General features: G+C 34.4%; 1 protein-coding gene across 1 annotated transcript in view; it reads right to left on the bottom strand.

The window, feature by feature from the left end:
* The window catches only part of PGAP1 (post-GPI attachment to proteins inositol deacylase 1), a 98,943-nt gene that overhangs the window by 39,776 nt on the left and 41,608 nt on the right, over positions 1-17,559 (bottom strand). Inside the window, exons 15-19 of the mRNA XM_020993603.2 lie at positions 14,820-14,893; positions 14,671-14,722; positions 14,053-14,119; positions 13,185-13,293; positions 10,895-10,933 (exon numbers count right to left, since the gene is read on the bottom strand). Of these exons, the coding sequence (XP_020849262.1) occupies positions 10,895-10,933; positions 13,185-13,293; positions 14,053-14,119; positions 14,671-14,722; positions 14,820-14,893 (341 nt within the window). The remainder of the gene's footprint in view (positions 1-10,894; positions 10,934-13,184; positions 13,294-14,052; positions 14,120-14,670; positions 14,723-14,819; positions 14,894-17,559) is intronic.

The following is a 17,559-nucleotide window of genomic DNA, read 5'->3' as shown; positions in this document are numbered from 1 at the left end:
AAAAGAACTCATGGAGCACCATTATTCTTAACTACCCTCTTTATGAAGACAAAATCCAGATCTTGATTTTCAGGTCTGACTTTTTCCCTTTGCTCTGGTATCACATCTCAAACCGCCAGTTGGAAAATCTTCACCTGAATGTCCCACTGGAAACTCAAGTTTAACACGTCATTTCCCCCCAAACCTGCCCCTCCTTCTAATTTGCCCATTTCTGTTAATAGTATCATTCTTCCACACAGGCTTAAAATAGTCATCTCTCATTCCTTAAACTCCCTAACCCATCAAATCTATCAACTGCCAAGACCTGACGATCCGCCTTCTGAAATACAGCTTGCATGCATCCTTTCCTTTCTATTCCCACTGTGTCACCAGGCGAATTTAGCCTTTTCAAGTTCACCTCACTAGGATGAACTAGTGGCAGTAGTCTTCTACTTGGTCTCCTTGCCTCCACAGTCTAATCTCCACTTTAAATTTAGCTTACACAAAGTGATGAAGATAATCTTCAGCTCTAATCATGTTATTACCTTGCTCAAAAATCTTCAGTGGATCTCTGCCTACTGAAAAAGTATAAACTTCTGAGTTTGCCATGCTGCTTTCCTACTGTCTAAAAACATGCCCATATCTCCTCCATCTTCAAAAACCCCTCATTATTTCCCAGCCCAGTGCACTCTCCTGGATTTCATTGATAGTCTCTCTTCATCTTACATTCTCAAGAATCTCCAGAATCTTTTCATCTCAAAGGACATTAACCCTGAAATGTACACAGGACCTCAGTGTCCCCTACCCCCGGGGCTCCTCTCCTTCTCTGATTGGAGAGGGTGAAGGGTAGACAGGAGTGAGCTTCTCTGGATCTTCATTTAAGGTGAGTTCCCAGGGCAGCCATCTCACTATTTCCCACCTAGTTGCACTGTGGACTTCTTCATGCCCCTAAGATGGGTATCTCCCCCATCCTGTTATTATGTATTACTCCCCCTCCCCACTTATATCTATAAAAACATACGTGTATAATAAAACACAGGCAGGTCCTCTAAATAAAAAGACTTTTAAGATACTCCAAATGAGGCATAAACTGACTCTTATATTTAATTTTGGAAATATCTGTTAAAGATAATCAAGGTAAAAATGCTTCTAACCTTTAAGCTTTCCTGTTGTTTGGCTCTATGTGTTTATACTCTCTTAAATGTGGGGAAATCTCTCTGTCCAAGGAGAGTTCAATGAATAACCAGGCTGGTGTCTTACCTGCAAACTGTTCTTCATATTAATAATACATCTACCAATCCAGTTCATTTACTGGGTTGCCTCCACCAACAACAGTTCCAGATTATGCAAATATGCTGACTGTAGCTAAACTGAGGTCTACAAGAGGTTGCCCAATGACATCTTTCCAAGACACTTCCACAGGTAAAGTGAAACATAAGAGAAAAGAGACAAAAAAATGCAAGGAAGGGAACTGCTAGATTGGAAGACGTACTTTGCATGCAAAGACTGATATTTTAGATCTAGAAATTAAGTTTCATATTAAAGTACATCTACCAAGCAAGCTGATTTATTAAAAAAAAAGAAAGAAAGAAAGAAAAAAAAACCTACTACATGAAAAAGAGAAGGGAAAATCAAAGACTCAGAAAAGATGAACAACAACAAAAAAGGGCCAGCAAAACACTGGCCAGGAACAAAACCAAAATATTTTAAATTGGGAAAAACTTCCTAAACATGGACATCTAACACAATGCTTTAGACAATTCTATCCCATTATTCCCTCTACAAAACAAACATTTGTAAGTAAAGACAGTATAGAGGACCAGCATCAAAATAAATCTGTGCTTATACATTTCATGTCACAGACCCTTTGGCAAACTGGTGAAACTTATGGATTATTTTTCAGAATAATATTTTTAGATATATGAAATACAAAGCATGACAATGGAAACCAGCTGTGAATATTGAAATTCAGTTGTCACAAATAATTTTTAAAAACAAGTTCATGGGTGCCAGGTTAAAATTCCTACCCTAAAAGAATCATGGAATCACCAAGATGAAAGGGACTCCAGAGGCATCCTCTTTAAGAAGTGCTTATTCAGCTTTTGTGTGAATTCACTACCTCAAAAGGAAGACCATTCCATTTTTGGATAACTCCAACTGTTAGAAGTATTTCCTTAGAATAAGGAAATGTATCTCTTTGCACCTTTTACCCAGTATTCCTAGTTTTGTCTTGTTGGGCTAAACAGAGTATTACTACCCTTTGAATAGTTAAATGAACTATCATGTTCTCCTATCCCACTCCTACACCTCCAACTCTTTTCTTCTACAGGATAAACATGCTCAAGTTTAATCTTCATATAGCATGAACTTGAGGGCCTTTACTATCCTGGTTGCCCACTTCTGGATGTCTAAATGGGGCCCCTTCTAAAATGTGGTGGTCCAAACTGAATGCATTACTACAGATGTGATCTGACCTCCTCACTTCTATAATTTTGGACTGCCGTGTCGTATAATTGGTTCATATTGAGCCTGCAGTCCACTAAAAGCTTCAGATCTTTTTCAAAAGATCAGCTGCCAATCTCTTCCACTGTAAACATGTAGTTTAAGTGTAATATTTAAACTTAAAGTAATCTTTGTTCAATTTCATCTCACTAGATATAAAATGTTTAAAAAGTATTTTTTGTATAACCTAGATCTTCATAAGTGCTCGAAAAGTATTTCATTTATTCATTTCTTCATTTTTTCATGCATTTAGCAACAAGTCTCCTATTTAATAGGGATTTTTCAGGAATGCTTTCTACTGATCCATCTAAATCTAGCTAAAAGTAAGATAAATCAGAAAAGTAAAAGAACAATTTGTATTCAGATTAAGAGGGTTCAATTTTGCCTAAAAAAAGGTCCAAGTTTTTTTTAAAGCTCTAATACTAAGCAGAAGCATGATTAAATAAAATTTTTAAAGGTATGCTTTAGTGAGTAACAGTAACATGTTTACTATAAAGAACTTTAGTAGGAAGTAAATATGGAAACGTGTGCTTACTGAAGAAGCTATTTTCCATTATAACATTATACAAGACAAAAAAGGATCCTTAGAGACAAAGAAACCCCTATAATTACGAGAAAAAGCCTACATTTTTTATAACCACTGGATAATTCTTATCATCTGAGGAAAATACTAAGACATATAGATACAAGATATGCACTTACATTCATCTACACTGACTAGGAACCTTTAAGGAAATAAAGGAATACTATACTTAGCAGCTGAAATTAGGAAATAGGCCTAGTTCTACAACAAAGTTTTTCATGGGGAGTTTCCTAATCAGGAATCCCTATGTGAGTGATTTTTAAATTAATAACTATCCTGTTAGCTATTCAAAAAACACAGATAAGTATTAAAGCAAAAACAATCTAAAATTTTTTTTGTTCAACTTTATTTGTACAAAAAGTGCATGTTTTTAGGTATAATGTTAGTCTTCATTCTGGTTATCAATGTGAATATTGGTATTTAGCAGACTGAACTGTTCTGAAGAAGTAAGGTATGTATTCTGACAGAATACATCTCCCTGACTCTTCCTCATACCACTTATGATGGTACTCAGTCTCGATTTCAGTAGTTTTATGAGAAAAAAAAAGTAGTTTCGTAGAACGATAGACTTAAACCTTACCCAAAGTCCAGCAATATAACCAGAAATTGCAGATGATTAGATCTTACAAGTCTACTAGTCATGTGCTTACTAATCTGGTTAGAATTTTGCTAAGCACATAGTCTACAGACTTATAGGGATAATCTAGTCCAATCCTCTTGTTTAATAATGAGGAAACTGAGATCCAGCAGATTTTCAACTGTCCATGGTCATTTACCTCGCAGCACACCTGGGACTGGAATCCAGGTCTGCTGACCCCTCTAACTCTATTACTCTTTCTCCTCTGTAATACTTTTCCATATTATCAGTTTCAAAAACAAGAAGTTCTGTTAGTTTTTTCCAACAGAAATCACTGCCAATGCCCCATTTTATAGTCAAGGAAACTGAGACTGGGTAAATTTCTTGCCCTGGATCACACAGCTTGTAAGTGTCTGCGGCCAGATTTAAACTTAGTTCTTCCTGATTCCAGGCCCACCACATTATCCACTTCACTGAATGATCTCATTGGGCTTTGAATATTTTAAAGCTTAGGCATCTAATATACAGCCTACAGAAGTTTTGTTTTGTTTTCTAGCAAAACTGTACTGGAGTCAGGAAGACATCTCCTGGAGTTCAAATCTGGTCTCAGACACACACTAACTGCGTGATTCTGGGCAAGTCACTTTAACCTTGTTTGCTCAGTTTTCTCATCTATAAAATGAGCTGGAGAAGGAAAAATGGCAAACCACTTGAGTATCTTCGCCAAGAAAACCCCCCAAAAAGGTCATGAAGAAATCAGACAAGATTGAAAAATGACTGAACAATAACAGTTAGCTTCCATACTGAAAGCCTTCTACACATATACTTGGAGCACAATGCCAGGGTACACATATTTCAATCCATGCGTCTGTAATGTCAAAGTGGGTCCTTCTACCAACAGTGTTGAGGTCATCTTATCAATGCCTTCTCATCCTGGGCAACCATGCTTCTGTCCACATCCTCTTATTCTGAATAGTGGGTCCATCTAATGTGCTAAGGGTCTTCCTCTAGGTCTGTTGATATTACATGGCTTCCAATGTAGCAAGGGAACTGTCTAGCTGTAATCTCTTATTCTACCTATATGACAGACATTTAGTAAATTTTTTAAAAAATTAAGTTATAGATTTCTGGGAGCCAAGATGGTGGAGTAAGCGGTAAATCACTGTTAACATTCCCATATTCACCTCTGAACAACCATCAAATAGGTCCCCAAAACAAATCCTGGAACAGCAGAACCAGCAAAAAGATGGGGTGAAACAATCTTTTAGCCCAAGAAACTTGGAAGATTGGCAAGAAAGGTCTGTTTCACTTGGGTAAAAGGGGAATGCAGCCTAGGACAGGAAGCATGCCAGCAAGCTCTACCTCAAAAAATTAGCTTTGAGATCTTGAGCCCCAGTGTGGTGGACCAGGCAAATGCCAACACCAGGACTCCCCACTTGCCTCAGTATAGCCAGGTTAACAGGCAGACTCAAACTGTGAAACCATCACATGCTTCAGCATAGTCCCAGGCAAATAAGCAGCCTCCAGCAGGCCAGACCACCTTACAGGGAAAAGAAGAAACACCCCACTGGCCTAGACACCAGGACTACGACCCTAGCTTAGCACCATGTGAGCTGCCAGGTCCCCTACTGCCTTCAGCAATGCCAGCCAACTCCCACCCCACCACCTCATCACAGCACCAGACATAAGGGTCTCCTGTGGGCTTCAGGGCAACATCAGTACAGTACCAGGTAAACAGCCAGGCCCTGAAGCCCCTGGCACAAGAAGCCTGAGACAGTGTCCCTTTTACCCTGGAAGCAGAACTTTAAAAGAAAAGGAAAAAGGAAAAAAAAGAAAAAGATAAGCAAAAAGCAACAGCAATAACAACAAAAGACTCTGACCATAGACAGTTATTATGGTGATAGGGAAGATCAAGACACAAACTCAGATGAGGACAACAATGTCAGAACACCTATGGGCAAAACCCCAAAGAAAAAAATGGGAAGTGGTCTCAAGCCCAGAAAGAACTCACAGAATAACATTTTAAGCTCAAAGAGAAGCTTAAAATATCATATAAGAGAAGAAGAAGAAAAATTGGGAAAAGACATGAGAATGATGCAAGAGAGTTATGAAAAAAGAGTCAACAGACTGGAAAAAGAAAACAACTCCTTAAAAAGTAGAATTGGACAAATGGAAAAAGAGATGCAAAAATCCACTGATTTTGTACTTAAAAAGTACAACTGGCCAAATGGAAAAGGAGGTACAAAAGCTAACTCAGTTGAAAACAGCTCCTTAAAAGTTAGAATTGGGCAAGAGGAAGCTAGTGACTCTATGAGACATCAAGAACCAATCAAACAAATTTTAAAAAATGAAAAAATAGAAGAAAACGTAAAATATCTCATGGAAAAAACAACTGACCTGGAGAACAGATCTGGAGAGACAATGTCAGAATCACTGGACTACCTGAAAGCCATAATCAAAAGGAGGATCTGGATGACATCTTTCAAGAAATTATCAAGGAAAACTGCCCTTATATTCTGGAACCAGAGGGCAAAATAAGCATTGAAAGAATCCACTGAACACCTCAGGAAAGGTGTTCAAAATAAAAACTCCAAGGAACATTATAGCCAAATTACAGAACCATCAGATCAAGGAAAAAGTATTGCAAGTGGCCAAAAAGAAATAATTCAAATATTGGGAAGCCACAATCAGGACTATACAGGATTTAGCAGCTGCAACATTAAAGGATCAGAAGTAATGGAACATGATATTCCGGAAGGCAAAGGAGCTAGGACTGTAACCAAGAATCAACTGCCTGGCAAAATTAAGCATAATACTTCAAGGAAAAAAATGGTCATTCAATGACATAGTAGGATTTCAAGCTTTCATAAGGAGAAGACCAGAACTGAACAAAAAAACTGATCTCCAATATCAAGATCCAAGAGAAGCCTAAAAAAGTAAAAAGGTAAAAGAAAACATAAGAGATTCAATATTCCTAGATGGGAAGATCATACTTGTAATTTTTAAAAATTATACCACTAATAGCATAGCTGGAAGGAATATAAATAGATAATGGGTATGGATATAAGGTGAATTTGAGGGAATGACATAAAAATAATTAAGGGATGAGAAAGAGGAATACATTGGGTGCAGAAGGGAGAGGTAGAATAGGGTAAATTATTTCACATGAAGAGGTGCAAAAAACCTATTACAATGGAGAGAAAAATGGGAAGATGGGCAATGGGCATCCCTTGAACCTTACTCTCATCAATACTGGCTCAAAGAGAGAATAATACACATGATCAGTTGAATATAGAAATCTATTTTACCTGATAGAAAAGTAGGAAGGAAGGAGATTAAGTAAACAGCAGGGGAAACTGACAGAAGAGAGGACAGACCAGGAAAAGTGGCAGACAGAAGCAAAACACTGTCAAGGAGGAAAAGAGTGAAAGGAGAGAGATGATAAACAGAGGAAAATAGGATAGAGGGAAATACACAGTAATCATCACTGTGAATGTGAATGGTATAAACTCTCTCATAAAATGGAAGTGCATAGCAGAATGCACCAAAAACCATAATCCAAAAATATGTTGTTTATAAGAAACACATCTGAAGCAGACAGATACACAGAGAATAAAGACAAAAGGCTGGAGCAGAATATATTATGCCCCAGCTGAAATAAAAAAAGCAGGGAAAGCAATCCTGATCTCATACAAAGCAAAAGCAAAAATAGACCTAATTAAAAGAGATAAGGAAGGAAACTACATGCTGCTAAAAGGTACCACAGACAGTGAAGTAATATCAATACTAAACATATATGCACAAAGTGGTATAGCATCCAAATTCTTAAAGGAGAAGTTAGGTGACTTACAAGTTCATGACCAAACAAGAGATAGAGAGCATTATGAAATGTCAAACAGTTAATTTTGATTATATTAAATTAAAAAGCTTTTGCACAAACAAAACCAATGCAACCAAGATTAGAAGGAAAGCAGAAAGTTGGGAAACAATCTTTACAGCAAGTATCCCTGATAAAGTCCTCATTTCTCAAATATATAGAAAATTGAGCCAAATTTATAAGAATGTAAGCTATTCCCCAACTGATAAATCATCAAAGGAAATGAACAGGCAGTTTTCAGATGAAGAAATCAAAGCTATCTATAGGCATATGAAGAAATGCTCTAAATCACTTTTGATTAGAAAACTGCAAATTAAAACAACTCTGAGGTACCTATCAGATTGGCTAATACAACAAAAAAGAAAAATGATACAAGTGTTGGAGAGGATGTGGGAAAATTGGGACACTAATGCACTGTTGGTGGAATTGTGAACAGATCCAACTCTTCTGGAAAACAATTTGGAACTGTGCCCCAAGGGCAACCAGAGTAGAAGCCTTTGATCCAGCAATACCACTAGTGGGTCTGTATCCCAAAGAGATAATAAGAAAAGGGAAAACGATCTCTATATGCAAAAATATTTATAACAACCTTTTTTGTGGTGGCAAAATATTGGAAACTGAGTGGATGTCCATCAACTGGGGAATAACTGAACAGGCTGTAGTATATGAATGTAGTAGAATACTACTGTGCAATAAGAAATGAAGAACAGGTAGATTTCAGAAAAATCTAGAAAGACTTATACAAACTGGTACAAGTGAAATGAGTAGAACCAGGAAAACACTACACAGTATCAGCAACATTGTGTGATGATCAGCTATGAATGACTCAGCTCTTCTCAGCAACACAATGATCCTAGACAAATACAATGGACTCAAGAAGGAAAATGCTATCCATATCCAGATAAACAAATGATGGACTCTGAATGCAGATCGAAGCATACTTTCTTCACTTTATTCTTTTTTGTTTTTTTCCCTTTTAATCTGTTTCTTCTTTCATAACTGTGACTAATATAGGAACATGTTTTATATGATAGCACATGTATAACTTATTTCAAATTGCCTACCATCTTCAAAAGAGGGGAGGGAGAGAGAAAAATTTGGAACTCAAAGTCTTGTAAAAATGAATGCTAAAAACTGTCTTGATATGTAACTGAGGAAAAATAAAATACTATTAAAGAGTCATTATAAGAATTGAAAAAAAAGAAATAAATTTACTAGCTATGTGATTTTGGGCAAGTCACAGCTTCTCTAAGCCTCAGTTTCCTCATCCATAAAATGAGGATAATAACTGCACCTACTTCATGGGGTTTTACAGAACAAATCCTTTTATTAAGATTTGTTCTGTGAAGTTTGGATTCAGTCAAAGGACTGCACTTGAGGACCCAGAGGACCACATGTGGTCTCCAGGCCACAGGTTCCTCACCCCCACCACAAACAGTTTCATTTTGGGAGCTTAAAAAGAAAATGTTTAAATAGTCAAAGTGATTTCATCATAGCTATAATATTCAACAGCTGATAAATTCTACAAATTTAATCTATATAATCTCTCACATACTCTTTCTGATTTCTGTACCCTCATACAACACAATCTCTAGTTCATTCAGACAGTGGTTATAATCTGCCTTCCTAAACAGCAGTCTTTTCTTCAGTAAAACATTCTGCCACTATAGGAGACATGTTTTCCTATACATAGAAGACTGCCACAGATCCCACAAATTTTCCACCATCTCCCTAGAGCCCTTCATAGCCGAGTCAATCAACTAAAATCTCATCAATCAGCCTGTTCTACTTGGCTTCCCTCACGTTTTCTCAAGTTTACATTCTCTTCTACTTTAGTCATTCTATATTACTTGCTTCTATCTGGTCCAGTTTCATTTTACCCATGCTGTCTCAAGTACACTGAGTGACTTCATGGTTCATTAAGCCCAGAAACCCAACTTTTCCAGGAAATTTTCCCTGACCGAACAAGTTCAAAATATACCTGCATTGTTCTTCATGTGACCTATGTTTAGACTTGATTAAACAGTTTAATACTGTTTTTTCAAAAACTAATGGTAATTATGGAATGCTTCAAATCTCTATCCTGACAAAGCATGGCACTATTCATTTTAAAGATACAAACAATGTTAATTGCATCAATGAATTTCAGATATTCTTATAGAAATTTAAAAAAATTTTGTTTCACTGACACTCACAACCTTTTTTATCACTATCCATGTCACTATTTTTCAAACTTAGGAGCATGAATTAAAAGGCTCTCTACATATATGCACACATAAAGATGCACGCTTTAATTCTCAATTTTCTAATATTTGCTCTCATATTCTTTACTGTGGCATTTCTGCTACATTATAATGACTTTTAGTATCATTCTGAATACACAGTCTATGATATAGCCCAATCTGTTACCCTGAACTATTCTAGGAAAAGAAACGAGACCAGTTATTTCACAAAGTGCTCTTCTGGATACCATGCACAGCAAATGGAATGGAAATACTTAATTTTAACTTTTAAACCAAGCAGAAAAGCTAAAAGATAGTCTTAGCTCCTTAATATATATACTTGGGCAGATTTACGTGTGTTTTTTGTGTAGTTTTTCATTCTGGATAATAGACACGATATATAAAATTTTAAAAGATTTTACTATATCTATATTTCAAAGCACAAGTGAAAAAGGAATAAAACAATGGAAAATAAACTTCAAGTAACAAGCTTGAGGGAAATAAAAATGTTTTATTAGGCATCATTATCACCTATGTTTTCTTACTGTATTAATGCTAAATTTATTTGTATTGTTAAGTTTATAATGTTGCTGTTTTGTTAACCTATCACTGTAACAAAAGCTATTAGTCTAGGATAGGGTGGGGAGCCTGTGGCCTTCTAGATCCCTGGATGTGGCCTTTTGACTGAGTTGAAGTTTTACAGAACAAATCCTTTTATTAAGGGGATTTGCTCTATGAAGTCTAGATTTAGTCAAAGGGCCACACTTCAGGACCTAGAGGGCCACATATAGCCTCAGGGCCACATACAGCCTCAAGGCCACAGGTTCCCTACCCCTGGTCTAGGAATTTTATAAGGGTAGCACAAGTAAATTCAAGACGATTCAATACATTTACAAATAATAAAATTCTTCATCTCTTTTGTTCACCAAAATATATAACATATAAAAAGTTACTTTGAAATATTTTTAAATTTTATGACAAATAAACATAAAACATCTTTATAATACTTAATATTACATACATGATAAAGCAAAAGAATTTATTAATTCACTTAGGGATTAAGTATCACTTCTTATTCATATCAAAAGTATAAATCATCTTGTATCAATATAACTCACAAGAAAAAAATGTAATTAACTAGAAACATTTCTTACCTGTCCAAGAATTTGTAAAAACGAAGTCCTAATTGTTATCTAATTAAAAAAAAACACATTTCAATAACATATCAGGATTATTTTTATAAAGTGAAGAAATTATTATGATAAACTCTCTTACTTATTGTGTCAACCAGAGCTATTAAACTTATACCTCAAACAACTATAGAATCCTCATGACCCATGAGTATGATGGTTACAGCTAAAGAAAACCCTACAAGTACTCCAAGATCTTGAAGGACTGTCAGTCTAAAGGATTAGAATTTAAATAGAGCTTATATGTGCAAGTTGTATGTTTACATGTGGGTTACTTCTGGGGCAAAGAGTAGTGTGACACAATGGTTAGAGTGCTGAACTCAGGAAGACCTCAATCCAAATCCTTCCAATGACACTAGCTGTGTGATCATGGACAGAAAATTTAACCTCTTTTACCTTATGATAACTCTCTGCTATAACTTATAGAGATACATGCATACCATGACAACTCTGGATCTTCATGTATTCACACTTTTTTTCCACTTGGATTCTTTGAAAATGGGAATTCAAAATCTGATACACATAGTACTTCGATACTTCATTGATTTACAATTTCTCTGGTGTGGTTACTTCCTCCAGTAATGCAGTTTATAATTCTTCTATTACCTAGTAGATAGTCTTTAAAAGTTGCTGTGATCAAAAAATTAAGTGCCCTGTAGCCAACCCGGTAATTAGCCTCTATTAACAATTATGTTAAGTTAACCCGAATAATACATTATTCCATAGCCATGACCATGACACATGGCTCACTGAATGACTAAATCTAGAAAGTATATAAATCTTTGTAGAGGAAAATAGTCACTTGTGATCTAATCAAGTTAGTTCAATATCCAAAGTCAACAATAAATATTGCACACAATTCGCTAATTGTGGGTAAACTTTTTTATAAAGAGTGTTCCACCAAGATTCAAAGTAAAAAAGAAATAGTACTAGGCTGACTAAATTAAAGATTAAAATATGAGTGAATAAATTCATCATTAATTCTCTCTGTATTTCCATAGAAAATGAATTTGTTATATTACTAAGAATGAGAAAAGAAAGTTTTTTAGAAGAGTAAAAGTAACTTAGGGTAACAGCTGTCCTAAAATTTTTTTCAGGTTTTTAAAAAATAAATATAGGCAAGCTTTTAAAAGCATAGAGCAGTCTTAGTTATTGTACCTAGTACAATTATTTAAATAACAAACTCGTGCATTTTTCTTTTTTTACATATATTTATCAACTCACATTTAAGTTAGTATTTCATAACATGAAGTGTTATTATGAAAGAATACATTTAAAATGTGACATTACAAAAATATTTCATTTCAGAAGTATCGTAAGAATTCAAGATTCTTGGGGCACAGTGGATAGAGCACCGGCCCTGAAGTTAGGAGGACCTGAGTTCAAATTCGGCCTCAGACCAAACACCTGACACTTACTAGCTGTGTGACCCTGGGCAAGTCACTTAACCCCAATTGCCTAAAAATAAAAAAAAAAGAATTCAAGATCCTTTACAAGACTATAATACACTGTGGGTTAATAAAACCATTGATGCCTCTTACTTTTGGTCAGCTCTAAGACTTCTAAACTGAACCACTGACGTTGCCCTTATTTTGACCAAGGAATAAGTCCCTTCTCTCAAAGAACCTACCATTCAGCAAGGAAGAAATGAATTGTATTCCTCGGCATTTACCACCGATTCTAATTTATCCTAAGGGGGTTGTTCCCACAAAGAAACCAAATATTTAGTTTAAAAAGCAGAGTTGAGAACAACTAAAAAAATTTTTTTATATCTACACATGGCATCACTATAAATTCTTATATTTCACTTCATGACTATTACTTTATTTTTGTTTATTTAATCCAGGAAGAACGAAGATGATATTAACAAATAAAATTAAGATGCCAAAAATACACCTAAGGGACTGTTTCACATGAGCTTTTATCTATAATGACTATAATAATGCATATATATGTATTTATAATGACTATAATAATATTGTGAGCAGAGATGTCAAATAGAAGGTGTCAAGCCTCCCAAATGTACCAGAATCTGATTAAAATGAAACTGAGAAATGGAAAATAAAATAAATGAAAATACAACATGTTAAGTGTGGTTTTATATGTCAATATGCAGCTTGCAGGAGGATCTGTTTCTATTTGAGTTTGACACCATTGCTTTAGACAATTACCTGAAGAAATTATAAAGATATATCAAATATTAAAAATAAATTTCCCTTATGTGTAATAAGAATTAGGAATTTATGTTATTTACCTCATACCGACACTCTGATGATGTAAACATATGAAACACAGCTGCATGGCTATCATTTTCTGGTTGTGCAACATGAAGTTTTAAAGAAACTTCTGTTGAAGTTGGGGCTCTGAAATGAGAAGTGAATCAGTCATTCTTCAGTATGAAATAAATAGTAAGGACAATGGATATTCCCAACAAAAGAAGCAAAAGGCATACAGCTAGGGTGGAACTGATGATGACATCTGAATAGAAGACTTATGAATGGTGGATATTTTCACTGGATTGTTTGGAAACAATTCACATTAATAATAATAGTAGTATTTCTATATCACGTAATAGTTGGTATTTCTATATCATGTCAAAGATTACCAAGAATTCTAATATGCTACTTTATTTTATCCTCACTACAATCTTATGAGATAGGAATTATCGATGTTATCCCTTTTTTTTTGCAAATGAGGAAACTAAAGCTAAGGCTTAGAAAAGCCCTTTTCACAAAAACAACAAAAAAGATCATCCTTTACTCCAGGTCAGCACTCTTCCATTTTTCCATACCCTTCTATTATACCATACTATTTCTCATTCATCTATTCACTCAATAAATAATTCTTAAGCAACTACTATATTGTGAAGCTCTGTGCTAGATGCTAGGAATACATAAACAAAAATTTCCTCTCCTTAGTGGTGGATGGTTCTCCAAATCAGGTTAACCATAACATATCTGACAATATTAAATATGAAACAAAATACCAAAGAAAGTGAAATATACTACTTAGCAAGATACACCCATGTGGTTTGTCCATATAATTTTTAGTGAGTAAACCAAGACAGCATATAAGCTACCTGAAAAACACCAATTCCAAGATAAATTTATTCAGAGACTTACTTTGAAGTAATCATTAAATCTTCATGGGCCCACGGTATATGGAGTCTAAAAACATTATTTTTTTCTACTGTAACAAAAGTAAAAAAAAAATATCATGAATTGTCATCATGTTATCAAGATTAAGATAATCTACTATAGTTCAAAATTACATCTACATAAAATGTATGAAAGATTTTGACAATTCCTACTTGGCCAAAAGACTCGTTCTCTAATCATTATCATAATTATTTTTTTTTAGCATCAAAGATACTACCAGTTCTAACGAAAGATTATAAAAATATCACTAATTGTGATGATTTTATAAATTAACACATTTGAATATAATAAATGCTTGCTGATTTAATTCAATAGTACTAAGAGACTGGAAAACTGCCAAACAGCTAAAATTAGCTATTATAAAAGTCTAATAAATCATAGCATTCTCCAAACTCTTAAACTAAGTATTGCTATCTAATGTGATTGTAAATCAGTCCAACAAGAGTTTAAATATCTCCTACATATTTTTCAATTTTATTTAAGGAAATATATGAAACTTGTATTTTAAGGAAAAAAATAAAAACAAGTAAGCTTAAAAAATGATTCTTCTTGTATACCTTATTTTAGGGGAAATAAAATTACCTTTGGTTGATGCGCATTTGCTCTTTATATCGATTGTGAAAGCTTGGTATATCTAAGTACAATTTAAAAAAGAGAAATTTACTCATTTATTTACATACCCTAAATAGAAAATATAAAGTCTTTCTTTTTTCTTCCCTTAGAATTGTTACCTGTCCAAAGTTCAGGAGTGGTACAGTGTAGAATAAGCCATTTGAATTTAATTTGATCTGCCTTGAAGTTAACCCTGTTGAATTAATTAAAATCTGGTTTTAATTTGAATGATTACCAAAGAATCAGACTTTGAAAAATAGTAAGTCAACGTAGTAACAAAATTTAAGTTAAGAAAGATACAAGTTACTAATGAGAGAACAGCAATCTAACCTACTTATTACTAAGTTGGTATTTGTGTTAGTATTAACAGGTGTTGAGTTATGGTTTACCTTTGAGCAATTTCTAAAAAAGAGGAATTTGCTTATTTAATAAGCAAATAAATCACTCAAGAAATGAAAGCCTACTACACAAAAGACATAAAAATAATACTGCAAAAGGAATGTTAACTTATCAGAGAGGGAAAACTTTTAAAGTATTCATTTACATATAAAGATCTGCCAAATAAGCAGACGCCAAAAGTGTTTAAGTTGGTCCTTTGATAATTATTCAAATTACTTTTATTTTCATTAAAGTAGCACTTTTACCAGGCAACACCTGATTAGTTCCTGTTACTATTAGCATTTGAATATAATAAAACTATTACACTATTTCATTCAACATAATCTATAATATAGATAATTCTTTCCCCAAAATATCTTAATAAGTAAGGCTTTGGGGGCAGCTAGGTGGCACAGTGGATAGAGCACCGGCCCTGAAGTCAGGAGGACCTGAGTTCAAATCCGGTCTCAGACCAAACACTTGACACTTAACTAGCTGTGTGACCCTGGGCAAGTCACTTAACCCCAACTGCCTAAAAAAAGAGAGAGAGAGAGAAAAAATAAGTAAGGCTTTGCTTTATAAGAAAATATCACAAACTCAGAGGAAATCAGAAAAACTGAAACAAACAAAAAGATCATTGGATTTGGGGCTAAAGGAATCTCTCATTTTCATAGATGATGAAATTGAAACCCAGGAAAGTGAAACTTCTTAGCTAATGTCATACAGGTTCTACTGGCAGTGCTTCTCTGTATAAGGTAAAGCCTGGAATAGAAGAGATCTTTCAAACAGAAAGAGCCCTGTTTCTTTGCCTCTTACAACAATGGTATCAAATAAAAAATAGAAATGAGGGACCCTAACTGTACAGAAGGATCCCTGCAGGCTGTATACTGACTCAATTTTAAAATATATTACCTATGTTTTCTTGTATTTTTATTCATTTTGTTAAATATTTCTCAATTACATTTTGATCAGGTTTGGCCATACTCAGGAGTGTTGTGGGCCACATGTGGCCTTCATGTGTCTGATACCTCTGTCTTATAATATGCAAGAGACAAATGACAATAGAAAATCATTTCTTAAACACTTCTAGCAAATTTTTTTTCCTTCTGTTAGGTGGGAATATTGGTCATACAAGTTTATTTTTAAAAAAGAAATATTTGAATTTTGATCAGATGACATACCTATGACAAAGGAATATTTAAATCAAAATATAATAGAGAGGCTTTAAGTTAAAGGTTCCTTAAGTCATGACAGATATTTTGATAAAATTCTTGTAGAATTCATATTCTCAAAAGGGTTTAGCTTTTATTACTGAAAAGTTATGAAGGATTGATAACGTACTAATTTGTAAAACACTGCAATTTTCAGCAAGTTTTCATACCCATTATCTGATGAGACCCTCAACACTGACTTGGCCAGTGCAAGTATTATCTCCATTTTATAGATAGGGAAACTGCAGCTTGAGAGTCAATGTGATTTGTCCAAGTGCTTAAAAGACTTGTAAGTAATGGAACTAGAACTCAAACTCAATTGTCCTTACAATTCAGCATTCCATGTCAGCATTTCCCAAACCATATTCCATAGAATCTTCATGCTCCACAAATTATGAAAAAAGGATTTCATGACAAAATGTCAGTGAAAAAATATTTTCCCTCTAAAGAATTTAATGTGAAATTCTGTATTATATTTATGTGCAGTAATCTTTACATAAAAGTAAGTTTAATTTTGCCTAATTTGCTCTCAAATGTTCCCAACTCTCCTTTATTCCTGAGAAACTCCATTTTCACAGAGGCCCTGAATCAGAATTTTAAGGTTCTGTCACCGTACTATTCGGTGGTCAAATTAGTTTGGGAAATACTTATCCATACCACATTATCTGAAGCAGTACACAAAATACACATTTGGAATGAACAATTTTAAATATGGAAAAAGGATTTTTTAAAAGCTACAATTCTGTAACAAATGAAATTAACATCACTTCTTGAATTCAGGGAAAAATAATTTCCTTTAATGAGAGATAAAAAACAAACTTAGGAGATATAATAGAAGTAATAAATCTTTGTTTCACTAGGGCTTTATATTTGCCCTTTGGCAACTAATTGGGAAAACATGACATAAAATAACCATTAACCATAACTTCTTTTTTCAATCATCACGCCAGTAAATAGCTTGTCTAAGTACCTAACATGGAAGCACAGTGTTTAAAAGAGATCTTGTCACAAAATCTTAGACTTGTAAGGGACCTCAGAGGTTATCTAGGTCAAGCCATAAAGAATAAGGATCTTCTCTACAACATACCTAATATGTAGCCTTCCAAATTCAAGGAAACATATTCTACTTTTGGATACCTCTAATCCAACTCCCTCGTTTTAAATATGAGGAAACTGAGACCCAGAGAGATTCAGTGACTTACAACACAGGTAGCAAGTAAACAGAAGTGGCATTTGAAACCAGATTCTCTGATTCTAGATCAAATTTTTC

This window comes from Phascolarctos cinereus, unplaced genomic scaffold (genome assembly GCF_003287225.1).
Source record: "Phascolarctos cinereus isolate Bilbo 61053 unplaced genomic scaffold, phaCin_HiC Scaffold_726;HRSCAF=1367, whole genome shotgun sequence".
In the NCBI taxonomy this organism is placed as follows: Eukaryota; Metazoa; Chordata; class Mammalia; order Diprotodontia; family Phascolarctidae; genus Phascolarctos; species Phascolarctos cinereus.
This window is presented reverse-complemented; position numbering and strand designations above follow the sequence as displayed.